Here is a 15,433-nt window from a genome sequence, read left to right as displayed (position 1 = left end):
CATGCTGGGCAGCCGACACCCAGTGATGCGCTCGGCTGAGCGCACCACCCTTCTAAGGGCCTTGTGGTCTCCGTCTGTGCAGCTCCCATACCAGCTGGTGAAGCTGCTTGTCAGAAGGCTCTCAATCGTCCCTCGGTAGAAGTTCCTTATGATTTTAGGACTCAGGCCGAACTTCTTTAGGCGTCTGAGACCATATAAGCGTTGTTGCGCTTTTGCAACCACCACAGTTGTGTGTGCCTCCCATTTTAGTTTTTCGTGGATGTTCACCCCAAGTACTTGAAGGTTTCCACCCTCTCCACCACAGCGCCGTTGATCGTGACAGGAGGATGTGGGTCCATACATTTCTCTGTCATGTTCCGTCACTCTCTGATCTTTCTGTCTCCGTTTTGTTGTTTGGAAGTGAAGCGAGTGTGATGGTCGCATACGCTACGTCATAACTGTGTGCAGGAGGCTGCGCAGGCTAACAAGAACAGATCTACAAGCTACCACGCATCTGTTTTTACACGTTGATAGCTTGTAGATCTGTTCTATTTTTGCATGCCATGCAACAACTTGCTACTATAAGTGCATAACTGAACGAATGAACAAAAACAAATTACGCTCATTTGTATTGAGTAACGCAGCGTGTTTTGGCCGAGTATACTACTTCGTTGTGACTGGGAAAAGTAATATTACAGTAATCTATTATACATTTGAAAAGGTGTACCCAACCCAGGAAAAGGGACCCAAAGTCACCAGCTACTACGTCACTGACACGCTGGGTGCCAAAGCCGAAGCAGGAGCAACACACACTGCAACAACACACTAACACGTCACAGACTTACCCTCCGCGTCGATCCACGGCTATCTCCTCATGTCGCGCCGCACGCCCACACTCAACACCACCCGCGTAAAAATTGTCATTGCACTGCCACTAAAGCCGGCTCCCGTCCAGACTCGCAAACAATATCAATATCAATAATAAACACAAACACGCCACAAGCACCGACACCCCCGCCTAATTTGTTGCCACGTCTATGAAAACAAGCACAGAAAAAATGCCATTCAACACGCTACTTACACACACTACCACTCGCTTACAATACGCGGACCTGGCAACACTACATTCCCTCTCCCATTTGCTCAAAGCCCACCACGTGACCCACACACACATACCAAAAGTAGAAGAAGAAGAACAACTACACACCGCACACACTGATTCTAACTTGGACAGTTAAAATAATGCAAACACGACCGCGTCGACACCTGGCTTGGTACAAGCGGGACGAACCGAGGCGCATATATGGATAAGAACAACAACACCAACACTACACGCACACGCGCGCGCTGCAACAACGCGCTGCAACAACGCGCTGCAACAACAAACAGCTACGTACTGTGTGTGTGTGTGTGTGTGTGTGTGTGTGTGTGTGTGTGTGTGTGTGTGTGTGTGTGTGTGTGTGTGTGCGTGTGTGCGTGTGTGCGTGTGTGCGTGTGTGCGTGTGTGCGTGCGTGCGTGCGTGCGCGCGCGTGCGGGGGGGGGGGGGGGGGGGAATTTGGATCGCCTCGCGATGCAGCGCAAATGGCACTACACTACACAGGCCTCGACAGTGTGACTAGGTACTCGCATTTGCGACTTAAAATATCACCGTGCGAGTTGTAAAATTCACTTTGTAGCACCGGTGCGACTACAGAATCCGATCTTTAAAGCTAAAAGTTGCGCAGTTTACATCCAAAAGAATGTGTCACTCTCTCGGTTCTGCACCGCTGCTGGAGAAGTATAGCACTGTCGAAGGCAGCGCAACTAATCCCCCCCCCCCCCCCCCCACACACCCCAGAGAGGGAGGAGAGAGAAGAGAGCGAGAGAGAGAGAGAGAGCACACACGTCTTCACCCCAGAGAGAGAGAGAGAGAGAGAGAGAGAGAGCACACACGTCTTCACCCCAGCGAGGGAGGGAGACAGAGAGAAAGGGAGAGAGATAGAGAAAGAGAGAGCTTTCCAGTCCTTACATTTTTTCTCAAATTGACCAGCAGAAAAGTGAGCAAACTATAATCCACATTGTTAGACAAAGTAGTGTGCCCTGAAACTTTCTTGGAAATGTGCATGTTGCCTGCAGTGGTAGCCAGCCGCGATGTAAGATGAGCCTGTGCATTTCACGGTTTTCACCCTATATAACTTGAACGCAATCAAGTCAAGACCATTCATTAATGACAGCTGTGTAGGGGTGACGATTGCGTGATGCTTCTATGTACAGGATTCTGTAGGTCACCACTTTTGGTGTGACACACACACGGCTTCTGTTTACAATGCGTTGTCAACACGTGCTGAGTTGACAAAGATTGACAGATTTAGGAGAAGACTGATAGTTTATCCTTTAGTAATTAGGCTGTGGAAGTATTCACACTAGGCTACTTTTGGATTTATTGGGATTGGCAATTTGGGGAAAGGAGGAGGAGGAGGTGATCAAGCTCCACAAGACCACATTATTGGTAGGCTCAAGGCTGCATTTATTTTCCCTTTTTTTTCCTCTCGAGGGTGCATGGGATGATGTGAGCCCCTCCAGCAGGCTAGGGAGCCCCGCTCAGGTTAGCGGAAAATGACCGCGGGGTGCGGGTTGCCAGGTTTTTTTATAAGTAAAATATTAAACAAATAAAAATGTTAAGTGTCGAGCCCTGACACTACACTAATAACAACAATAATATCAACGGTACAGAGTTCAAGTATTTATTTGCCATTTCAAAACAAGTTTGATAGGAAATTGTCATGATACTTCCTCTCACATACAAGACAACACAATAAATAACAGCACAAAGACAAGAACAAAAAGAGACACAAGAAACAGAACCAGACCAGGACCAAGCTGCAGCTTTGACGCATGTATACAGTACAGACAGTAGAAGAAACTGGTTAGTGAAATTATGTAGCAATTTTTAAAGTGCATAATTATAATTAAAGTGCATACCGTCTAGTTTGTGTTTGAAGTGCAAGAGTGTCGTTAAGGTACCTGACTGCTTGGAGGTATGTGCTGTCTCTAAAACGGGAGGTTCTACTCCCAATGCTGCCATATCTCCTACCTGATGGGAGGAGATTGATAAGGTAATGGGCTGGATGGGAATAGTCGGCTATGATTTTTTTAGCCCTCTTCACCAATCTAGTGGGATAGAGTGATGACAGCGATGGAAGGCTCGAACCAATTACCCTAGCTGCCTGACGTGTAACCCTCTCCAACCGTGTCCTGTCCTGTGCGGTTGTATTACCGTACCAGACAAGCATGGAAAAGGTGAGCACGCTCTCAATGACTGACCTATAGAAGTGTATCATAGCTGTTTTACTGACCTTGAACTTTCTGAGCTGCCGCAAGAAGTAGAGACGCTGGTGGGATTTACTGACCTTGAGGCTGGTGTTGAGTTCCCATGATAGGGATTCGTGGATGGTGGTTCCGAGGAACCGGAACGAGGAGACCCTCTCAACCTCTACTCCATTTATGGAGAGAGGAGGGAGGAAGGTTTTGTTCTTCCTCCTAAAGTCAACAACCAACTCTTTGGTTTTTGAGATGTTAAGTATGAGATTACGGTTCTCACACCACCTCACCAGGTCATCTATCTCATTACGATAGCCAGATTCATCACTGTTTGTGATTAGGCCTACCACAGAGGTGTCATCTGCAAATTTAAACAACAGGACTGAATTAGTGTGTGATTGACAAAAATATGTGTAGACAGAATATAGAAAAGGAGAAAGAACACAGCCCTGGGGGGCACCTGTGTTCAGAACCTTGGATTGTGAGATTAATTTGCCGACTTTGACAGCTTGTTTTCTGTCACTTAAAAAGTCATAAATCCATTTGCAAATGGATTGTTTAACACCCAGTTCCTGCAGGGTTTGGATCAACTTAACAGGAACGATAGTGTTAAACGCAGAACTGAAGTCGACAAATAAGATACGAGCATATACAGGCACAACCCTGGTTTCCAGATGTTGAAGGATAGAGTGCAAACACAAGGACACTGCATCGTCAACACTTCTATTTGCCCTATATGCAAACTGATGGGAATCAAGTGAGATGCTGGACATTAATCTACACACCAGCCGCTCAAAAACCTTCATAATGACCGATGTTAAGGCAACAGGCCTATAATCATTAAGACAGGTGATGTTGTTATTCTTCTTTGGGACTGGGATGATCACTGCTGACTTAAAACAAGCAGGCACGATAGAGTGTAGCAAGGACTGGTTAAAGATGGAAGTGAGGACTGGTGCCAGCTGGTCGGCACAGTGTTTAAGGGTGGCAGGCGACACGCCGTCAGGCCCTGCTGCCTTTCTGGTGTTTTGCTGGCGGAGCAGAACTCTGACGTCATGTTCTGATACAGTGGGAGGTGTGTCCCCCTGCTCTTCCAAAAAGGAGGGGGGCTGATAAGCCCCACCATCGAAACGACAGTAGAACTCATTGAGCCTCCCAGGGAGAGAGGGGTCACTGTCTAGAACATGGTTCTTGGTTTTATAATCAGTGATCGCCTGCAGCCCTTGCCAAACACCTCTGATGTCATTAGCTTGAAGTTTGTTTTCAAGTTTAGCTTTGTAGGAAGCTTTAGCCCTAAGCACGGCACGTTGGAATTCATATTTTAATGCTTTATATAGCACCAAATCCCCCTGCTTAAAAGCATCATGTTTCCTCCTACAAAGCACCCTCACTTCTAAAACAGAGAACAGTACAGTACACATGACTACAGTACAGTACAGAAAGAAAGCTCACATCAGAATATTAATCCATGTAATAATAATAATAATAATAATAAAAAATAAGAACACAACACTAATAACAACTATAATATCAACAGTACAGTTGATCAGAATATTAATCCATGTAATAATAATAATAATAATAATCATAATAAGAAAAAATAAGAACACAACACTAATAACAGTACAGAGAACAGTACAGTACAGTACACATGAGTACAGTACAGTACAGTACAGTACAGTACAGTACAGTACAGTACAGTACAGTACAGTACAGTACAGTACAGTATACTGTTCCTGCGCCTTGCCATGCTCTCTTTCATACACAAAACCAAACAAGGTCACTCAGCCAGCTTGGCAACTTTGCGCTTTCCAAGCAAATGCATAAATTAAAACATCATGGGTTGCCATTGCCTTCTTCCCATTTGCGTATCGCATGGCGCTAGGATGAGCGGGCCGAAGGCCCGCGAAATTCTAGTATATTACAAGTAACTCATTACTGCTCATCAGTAAATCCCTATCTCTGACCTCATTAAAATAAACCTGCTCGGAAAATGCACGTGGCAAACCTATCCAGATGGGCGGGTTGCAAACACTTACGATATTTTTAAGTGTGAGATATCTTGATATCTTGAACAAACCGTCTAGCAACCTGACATGCTCTCTATCTCACATCCTTTCAGTTTGGACGTTTTGATGGAAAAGTTATTATAACCTATCCATACTACATTAACTATGTTCTAAATTGAAAATAGGCAATTTCACACTTTGGCAGACTTGACCATGCTATAGGTTAGATTTTGAAGAATTAACTTTATTAAAGAATAAAGAACTTTGGATAATGATTTTCTTCCTAAAGGGCTCTGCACTGCAGTATGTTGGAGTTTTAGAAATAAAGGCATTCTGTAATGTCATCTGACGTTGTTCACTTGGGTACACACAGGCATATTGTTTCTTATAATGATATTAGAAATTAACTTGTATAACACTTTTCTGAATGCAGATTTCACAAAGAAATTTGCACAGTGCTGACAGTGCTGCACTATCCACTTCCGGCTCTTGCCGGCTCTTCTATACTGTAGAGCTAATTTAATTTATATTTTTTAAATTGTATTTACATTCTAGACACTGATTAAACTTACTGCATAAATTCCGCTTCAGTGTCTTGCTCACACACTGACGGGGCAGAAAGTCAACTAATTAGAAAGGGGTGCTCGGTGGAGAGCGCATATGTCTGCCAGGCCAGGTGGCCAGGTGTGTAACCTTGAGAATGTTTGAACTGTGTGTGTGTGTGTGTGTGTGTGTGTGTGTGTGTGTGTGTGTGTGTGTGTGTGTGTGTGTGTGTGTGTGTGTGTGTGTGTGTGTGTGTGTGTGTGTGTGTGTGTGTGTGTGTGTGTGCGCTTTAGTTCCATCTTGAGGAGAAGCGGACAAACACTGTGGTTCTGCTGGGAGGAAGCAGCCTGCTGAAGTCTGCCATCGTCCACCATGTTCTCTCTGAGATCAACAGGCTGGCGGAGCAGCTTTGGAACAGCTGCCAGGTAATGTTGCACCTACTGTAGCCTGGCCCAGCCAGCATGCTTTCTGGTATCGCATGGAGCAATTAAGCGATGTATAATATTGGTTCACCGATCTGATGAACTGTTTTGGACATGAGGTTTCCACCTGACAGAGACGATATCTGTACTACACTGCACAGTGTGATACTGAAAAATATGCATGGCAAAGGAAACTCAAAATCCAACACCTAAACCTTAATTCTTCAACTTAACCCAGGACCTCACCCTGAATCTTTGACTAATTGCAACCTTGGCTCAAAAACATATATATTTTTAGCCATGCCAATGTCCCTTTACCTCAAGGGTGACCAGAAAAATGGCCCCGCATGGTGAATTTTGCCTGGTCCCCACGCAGATGGTAATACACGCACAGGTCAGAGAGAATAGTACTTGGGCACTTCAGGAAAGAGCCCTTCAACTGGCTGTAGCACGCTTACACACACACACACACACACACACACACACACACACACACACACACACACACACACACACACACACACACACACACACACACACACACACACACACCATCCTGCCCCCATCCATCGCTGTTGTGTGTGCATAAGGTGTGGAGGAGAGGTTGTTTTCGTGCCGTCTTTGAGCTGACCGGAGGTCAAAGTGCTGAATGGGAATATGATTGCCGTCTGTGTTGAGAGTGCACAGCCCACATGTCGTGACCGAGGGTTGAAGCACCTTGTTTTGTGTGTGTGTGTGTGTGTGTGTGTGTGTGTGTGTGTGTGTGTGTGTGTGTGTGTGTGTGTGTGTGTGTGTGTGTGTGTGTGTGTGTGTGTGTGTGTGTGTGTGTGTGTGTGTGTGTGTGTGTGTGTGTGTGTGTGTGTATCTTGGTTGCATGCTGAAAATATCAGATCTACGGCGTAACAGCGGTGAGCTAGATCCGCTATTTTCCCGAGTGCAACCAAGCGTAAAAGGACTTCTCTTTTAGTTCTTCTGGATCTCTTCTCCACTAGTCTTAACAACACTAACATTTTAGTCTAGTTTTTGTTTGTTGACAAAATTGTCAGTATATTTAATCATAGTTTTAGTCATAGCTCAGTTGTTATTTTTTTTTTATTTAGTTTTCTTTAGTGACAAAAGGTAATCGAACATTTTTTTGTCTTAGTTTTAGTCCACAAAATCTTTTCTTTTCTCTTTCGTCCATCTTTTCATCTTTTCATCTCGCCCACCTTTCTGTCTGATCTCCCTCTTCTCTTTTTCTCTTTCTCTTCCCAACCTTTTCTAGATCAAGGCCCACATGAAAATCCTGGAAAGTGTCCGTGGCTCACTCATTCTGATTTGGTCAGATTTGTGGGGCGCGTCCATTTTCAGAGCATGTTTATATTAATCGATCACTCAATCGATTGTGTTCCGGCTTGGATCAATGGAACTAACACAGTATACAGTACATTAAGTTGCTATTTATCTGAATCAGAATAGAAACTAGAAAAAGTGCCCTTCTGGGCACAGGCAAAATGTTTAGGAGTAATATAAACATGTTTTTTTGTTTGTTTGTTTATGTGCAGCATTTTGAACGAAACAGGCCACTCCTGAAAACTTTGAGAAATCCAACAGACTCGTCTTGATCACATGACTACAGAGATCGTGTGTACCGATTTGCGTGAGATTTGGATGAAATCTGTGCGACTAACATAAGCAATGTGTTTAGCAGAAATCGGCCTCATGGTGGCGCTATAACCGACAGATGTGGAGGGATGCAGGGAAAATGTTTTTCCATGGCCTCTTGGGAGTGCGCATACATAAGTTGTATACAGATTGATGCAGTTATAGCTAAAAACAGGAATTGGCCTGTTATAGTGCCACCATGAGGCTGATTTGGAAAATAATGAGTGGCATGTCGTCCTCGGCCTAGTGGAAATGTGCGTGTATAATTTCACGGAAATCGCACACTGTTTTTGTGATTTGTGGCATTTTGTTCGAAACGGACCATTCATGTGAGCTTTGGAAGCCAATATTAGCCAATCAGGATGGAAGATGGGAAATGGTGCAAATCCGTGTTGATCACATGACTATGGAGATAGTGTATACCGAATTGTGTGATGTATGGATAAAATGTGTACGGGTAATCTACAGAAATGTGTTTTGCCTAAATCGGCCTCATGGTGGCCGTTGAGGAATATTTGGGGCAGAGGTTCATCGTTGGTATCCATGGAGTGTGTGTGCACAGTTTGGCATGGATCGGGCCAACGGTACCGGAGATTAGCTGATAACGGACGGACGGAAGGACGGACGGACGGAAGGAAGGACACACACACACACGGACGGAGTGCAAAACATACTCTCTCCCCATGCCTTCGGCCTGGTGGAGACAATGAATCCTTTAAGGTTACAGGAGCATTCAGTGTTTTGGGTGATTTGGAAAAGCCCCCGGTCTGCCCCGGTAACAAGATGTGCACACGCTCTACAGTGGGGGGGGGGCACGCAACAGGCCAACAGCACGTGCACCAAGGCCCGCCCTGCTCGATCATGATTGGAGGAAGGCCCCTCTCATCCTGATTGGATGAAGGCTGGCTAACCCTAGCCAAAAACGAAACCTAAGGTTTTTTGACCAAAGGGGTTAACTGGGGACATATGGAATATGGTCAGCACACTCTATAGTAGGGAGCATTATCCCAAAAAAATATATATATTTTTTAATTAATTGAAATCACTGAATATACCTTTTTTTTTAGGGGCACTAGCCCCTCCTCCTACTATATGTCCAGCTTTTGGTGTGTGCACAAACTTGGTCCTACACAAACATTAAAATGCCATTGACAATGAATGGATAATTTTGAGTGTTTGTGTAAACACAAACATTGCGCAACACAGACATTGATGATGAAGGTGAGGACGCTAATTGTGATTGGCCGAAATGAGATGACACTTCACACAGGTATATTTAAATATTGTTATATTATCACAACAATACACTTCATTTGCAATATACTCACGGCCCACCAGTGATCCCCGAACCACAAGTTGGGAATGACCATCTTACAGTCTGACCCCCCCCCCCCCCCCCCCTCTCTCTATATTGATCTCTATTGTTCTCTCCCTCCATGAAAGCTTTCTCTCTGTGGTATTCTGTGTATGAAAGGACGCTTTGGACACGCTGGCCTAGTGAGCGCTTCCTGTGGTCGCGGTAAAATCCCCTGCCACAGAAAATCAATACCTTCCTGTCTGTCATCTTTTCACTGGCATTGGAGACAGCCTGAGTCATTTAACTTCAGTGGGCTTTGTTGGCATGAAGGTTATGTGAACAGCCATGTTGTCACGGTGTAGAGACGGAGGGGAACCACGCATAAAATAAATGACTAACGGCGGAGAAGGCACTGTGAGCGGCCATCCGATATTAAAATAATATAAACATGTTTGCCTTTGATGGCAATTGGATGATTTGAGGCATTTTGTTCCAAAAATGTGTTTTGCAAAAATCAACCTGTTGGTGGCGCTATAACAGGCCAATGTGAAAAGGGTGGGATATATTCCTCAGCCTAGTAGGAAAATGTGTGAAAGATTTCACGTAAATTGCATGCTGCGTTCATGATTTGAGGCTTTTGTTCAAAACGGGGCAATCTTGCAAACTGTGAAAGCCAATTATAGCCAATTAGGATGGAATATGAAATATGGGACAGATCCGAGTTGAGCACATGACCATAGAGATACTCTGTAACGATTTGTGAGATTTTTGGACAGAATCTGGAGGAGTAATATCAAAAAATGTGTTTTACAAAAGTCGGCCTCCTGGTGGCGCTATAAAAGGCAGATGCGGAAAATGCAGGTCAAAGGTTTGTCCTTGGCCTCTAGGGAGTGTGCATGCAACGTTTCACGCAGATCGGTGCAGTTTTAGGTAAAACATGTGAAAAGCTGCCTCATGGTGGCGCTATAACAGGCCGTTCTGGAAAATGTGGGGCAGAGGTTCATCGTTGGCATCCAGGGAGTGTGTGTGCAAAGTTTGGCATCGACCGGGTTAACGGTGCCAGAGATTAGCTGGTAACGGACGGACGGAAGGACACACACACGGACGGACACACACACACGGACGGACGGACACACACACACACGGACGGAGTGCAAAACATACTCTCTCCCCATGCCTTCGGCCTGGTGGAGACAATCAAGGTACTTTATTAGAAAAGTTTGAAAAGCCAACATGTTTCGACTCACAAAGGGCAGGTAAGGTAAGCATACCTGCCCCGATGAAGACTCCTTTGTGAGTCGAAACATGTTGGCTTTTTAAGCTTTTCTAATAAAGTACCTTGATTTTATATCCACCCTCTCCTCATTTTTATACCTTTTTGAGTGCTCGGATCGACGCTCAAGGCACACAATGCCTTGGTCGCTCAAGGCATTGTGAGCTTTTAGATTGGTTATTTTAGTTTTGTATAGCACTTGTATAGCACGTTTCTAAATGCAGATTTCACAAAGTAACTTACACTGTTGGCACTGACAGTGCTACACTACCACACTTCAGCATGTAAATGATTTTAGGTGTTTCGCATAGCAGCTCTTCTATACCGTATTTATTTTAAATTTACATTCTAGACACTGATCTACACTCATTATGTAAATTCTGCTTCAGTGTCTTGCTCAAGGGCACACTGACAGGGCAGAAAGTGAACTAGCAAGAGGTGCTTGTGGAGCACAGATTTCTTTGAGTGGTGCAACCACTCCTATGCGGAGCTATGTGTGTCAATCTTTTCCCAGATTGACTTTCTGATCAAGCGGCGATGTTCACAGCACAAACAAAGCCTTTTTAATATGTTTCTCTTATGTTGTGTGCATGTGTTGTGGTGTTTGCGATTTTGTATGGACTGCATCTCATCGGTTTTACATCCTACACCGCAGCAAACCTGTAGGACAACCTTTGACACCATTATTTTCAACATTTCTATTTGATTCCACGGTATCTTTTGTATTCTATGTGAAAGGCTGGCATTTTCAGAACGAGCTTTCCTCTGAGAGGCAGCGCTGAGTGCCAGGTCACCAGAAGCTCCTGTGAAAGGGGTTGAATCACATGAATCACATTTTGGCTCCCCTCCTGTTGAGTGCCATTCCTCCTGGCCATCTCTTTTTTTCCTCGAGCCAAGTAAAGGAGAATTTCTATGATTTCACTTTGAGTGATTTCACTTCGAGGCGGCACCGCGAGAATGATGCAGTGCTAACCCTGTCTACTCCTGATGCTGATAATATATGCTGGTGGTGCGGTGAAGCAGTACAGCTCGTGATCTAGAGATAATGATGTGGGAATTAAGCGAGGCTCTCAATTCACCATGAACCGTGCAGATCTTTAAGCTCAGGACAAACCCCCTTTTTTAAAATAATTTGGGGACCCCCCAAAATAAATTCGGGACCCCCCGAGGGGTAGCGACCCCCAGGTTGAGAACCCCTGTATAAGAGTAATGTTAACTCCATCCTGACACCGGCACTGCAAAAACAGGCAGATCTACAAGCTCTCAACGCATATAGCGAACGGCGCTGCAAAAACAGGCTGATCTACAAGCTCTCACGGCGTCACGTACACAATGCCTTGAGAGCTTGTAGATGAGCCATTTTTTCGACCCGCGACCAGCAGGTCATTTATTTTATTTTATAACACAAATATATCGTCCATAGGCGATTTTGGGCCAGACGATTGGCGATAGGAAAAATGTGGTATATCGCCCAACCTTACATTACAGTAGGCTACAGTAGAGGTAACTCTACACACGGTAACTCTGTCATTTCTTGACTGTTCTCAGAGCGGGGCGGCTCGCCGGAACCGGGCCGACGCCCTGGGAGCATTCCCGGGGTCTGGATGTTCCGGGGACCCCCACCCAGTGACCCTGTCATTTCTCGTTTATAATATTTTTGAGTGGTGCTAACCACTCCCATTACCATCACAATACAGCTGGATGGCACTGTTGAGCAGCGACACACACACACACACACACACACACACACACACACACACACACACACACACACACACACCAGTATAGTACAGCACCACTCAATTCAGACAGGTCTGTTTTTTTTAGCACCGAATCATTGGGAGTCAATTAACTGAATATATGCCGCCATCTGGTAGCTCCACTCAGTAGCAAGTGCCAAGAAAAGGCAATAACCCAACCCTCTTGACAGCCCTGTTGAGCCTTGTTGACTCGGAAGTGAGATGACATGTAGCTTCAGTCCGGGAGGTCATCTCCCGATGTAAACATTGGTTTTCTACTTGCAAGGTCGGATTCAAGTTTTATTAAGATCTAAACATTGTACTTTACCTCAATCTGGGACCTCAAGATACTTTAGATCACGTACGAGGAGATTTTGGATATTCGATGACGCAAGTCACACCATGGGATACCGGAGGCTAGCCACGGATGCTAAAAACAACGAACGGTAAATAAAATAGTATTAATTCTGGATTAAATGACATTAAAGAAACCCGAGATTTCTCGGGTTGGCAAAGGAGGGTTTAAGCAGTAAACCAGAGAAATCGCAGATTCGTGCATAGATTGGGTTAAGTGGTTATGGTGACCTGTAATTGCCTGTTTTAGAAAGTCAGTGGAGACATTCTGTAAATGGCTAGGTAGAGGTTTTTTTTTTAACTAGCACTGAATCATTGGGAGTCAATGAATCCACCATGAACAGGCAGTTAGACTTCATGTCTCAGTGGAAAGAAGAGAGAGTGTCAGGGGAAAGTGAAGTTCTAGGCAAACAAACCATATGGTGTCACAGTACAATGATGGCACAAGGACAGGACACCACCTGCTCTGCACACTCATCATTTTCAGTGTGCGTTATTATCAAACAGGTGGCTGGGTGGGCGAGGTACAGGAGAGAGAGATGGGAGACACTGACGGCTTAGTCATTAACTTTTAATTTACGCATGTCAGTGTGACATTTCAAAAGCTTTTTTTCGGTAAATCCTAAAAGAAAAATGGAAGATGTGCATGCTCTCTTAAGCTCCAGCAACCTTTCTTACTGAAGAGTGGGTGGTAATTGCTTTTTAAGGATCAAGCTTTTTGATGTTTGACTTCTCTGTATTAGTTCCCGACCCCGTGATGACGGTGTTCTCAGCACTATTCTCAACACTGTCATCTTTTCGGTGTTGGGTGAAATCACCCCTGAGCTACATCTCTGAGAAATATGGGAGGAGATGGGGAGGGAAGCCTCTCCTCGCATGGTTGCTATGGTTAGCAACAAAAAAAACGAGCATGGTTGCTATGGTTAGTATGTGACGTCACTGACATCACAGATATCACGTCAGAGTGAATCAATCTCTATATAATCAATCTTTATACACAGTAACTATAACAATAAATGTGTAGTTGCACCACTCAGTTCACACGGGTGTGATTTTTACTAGTTGACTAGTTGCCTAGTTTACTAGTCGACTAGTTGTTTAACTACCTATTATGTAAAAAAAATAAAGGTTTTTATACCCAGCCAGGGACACACATTGCTGGGCAATGGAGTAGCTGCACCACTCAAAATAAATCTATGGTGTTTGTGATACCATAATCCCAGTAAACATTATCATGTCATCAAGAGTTTTTTGAGGGGCGCTAGCCCCTCCTATATGTCCAGCTTTGAGGGTTTGTGTAAACACAAACATTATCCTAACACAAACATTTAATGCCATTGACAATGAATGGCCAGTTTTGAGTGTTTGTCCTAACACAAACATTATCCTAACACAAACATTTAATGCCATTGACAATGAATGGCCAGTTTTGAGTGTTTGTCCTAACACAAACATTGAATTCCATTGACAATGCATGGCCAGTTTTGAGTGCAAACACAAACATTGCATAAACACAAACATTGAAGACGAAGGTGAGAATTGTGATTGTCTGGAATTAGCTGATGTATGATGATAAGCGCGCCCCTCACTTCACACGGGTGTGATTTTTTTTAACTAACTCCAGTCACTTTCAGTTCAGCACAGCTGAGGTGTGTGTGTCACTGTCCAGCTGACGCTCATCGACACTCATTAATGTTACTTGCATCATGTTGTGTTTGGGCATCCCTATAGTCAAAATGGGCATATTGTATACAGTAGTAGTAAATTGACTGTTGGAGAGGTGACAGTGTCACAGTGCAGTGTCTCGGGTGGAATCCGATCCCAGACTAGCAGCTAGGGGTTTGTGCACTTCTGAGGGCCAGTGTGTGTGTCAACCAATACACTTTTTTCAGGCCTAACTGCCACACAACTTTTTGAAAGAATACAATCTCCCTCAGGCTCAGGCCATGCTTTTATTTCTGTTGCTCGGCTCGGCTCTATAATCCTCTGTATCACTGTGGACATTCTCCTGGGATTCTGTCCTGACATTTTTGCAGATTCCTTTTCTTGTTCGTGCGGTGTGGTTTGTTATTTTGGCATTTGTAAATGAAGACTGTGGACTTGGATGTTTGAAGAGCGTAGACATACCTCATTCTTCTGATGTTTTAAAATATGGTCAACGTGCAGTCGTGCATGCTTACGCCCGCAAGGGCAGCGGCCTCGACACCATTCCAGGCATTGGTTTCTATAGAACCCTTAACAATTCTTACGCCCCAAGATTCTTTCAAAAATAATGGTGCTAGAGTGTGCAGCAGATGTGGACATTTTTACTCTGAAAAGCCCCGCCTTCCATTTCCCCTTGCTTGTAGATCTGCTATTTTTCAATAGCTAAATTATAACATAATGTTTAAAACACCAAAAGGGGTTCCCGCACAAAATGGGCTGCATTACTACGTGGGTGTATTTAGTGTTTGCAAGCATAGACATATAAAGGTAGACGCCTCTTCCGGCTCTGGGGCGCGTGTCAAAATTGAAGGCACAATTTTCCCAAGATTCCATGCGAAGCATAGCGGAAGCATGAGTGGAAGTAATGGAAGTCCCGGAAAAAGACGCGCTGTGATTGGCCAGTAGTCAGTTGAGTGACAGCGAGAGACACAGAGGAGTCGCATAAGTGCCTTCAGCGCTTCCCTATGGCACTTCCGCTTGACTTCCTGCCGTCAATGGAGACACGTCGCTCCAATGTCTCTTTTAATATCTATGTTTGCAAGACCCACATATACCAATATGACATAATTGGGCGGGGTATTTAAGCTCACCTAGACTGCATGCATTCTTCCTGCCTTCCTTCTGCATATGGTTCCTGGTTGTTGTTATGCATTGTTTGCTCCCACCA

General features: G+C 44.5%; 1 protein-coding gene across 3 annotated transcripts in view; it reads left to right on the top strand.

Annotated features, from left to right (window-relative positions):
- The window catches only part of mei4 (meiosis-specific, MEI4 homolog), a 116,293-nt gene that overhangs the window by 34,594 nt on the left and 66,266 nt on the right, over positions 1 to 15,433 (top strand). For all 3 annotated transcript variants that reach the window (XM_079526265.1, XM_079526264.1, XM_079526263.1), the window contains exon 5: positions 6,126 to 6,257. In XM_079526265.1, coding sequence (XP_079382391.1) covers positions 6,126 to 6,257 — 132 coding nt within the window. The remainder of the gene's footprint in view (positions 1 to 6,125; positions 6,258 to 15,433) is intronic.

Source organism: Electrona antarctica (genome assembly GCF_951216825.1).
Source record: "Electrona antarctica genome assembly, chromosome: 17".
In the NCBI taxonomy this organism is placed as follows: Eukaryota; Metazoa; Chordata; class Actinopteri; order Myctophiformes; family Myctophidae; genus Electrona; species Electrona antarctica.
The sequence above is the reverse complement of the archived record's forward strand: the minus strand, read 5'-3'. Positions and strand labels throughout refer to the sequence as shown.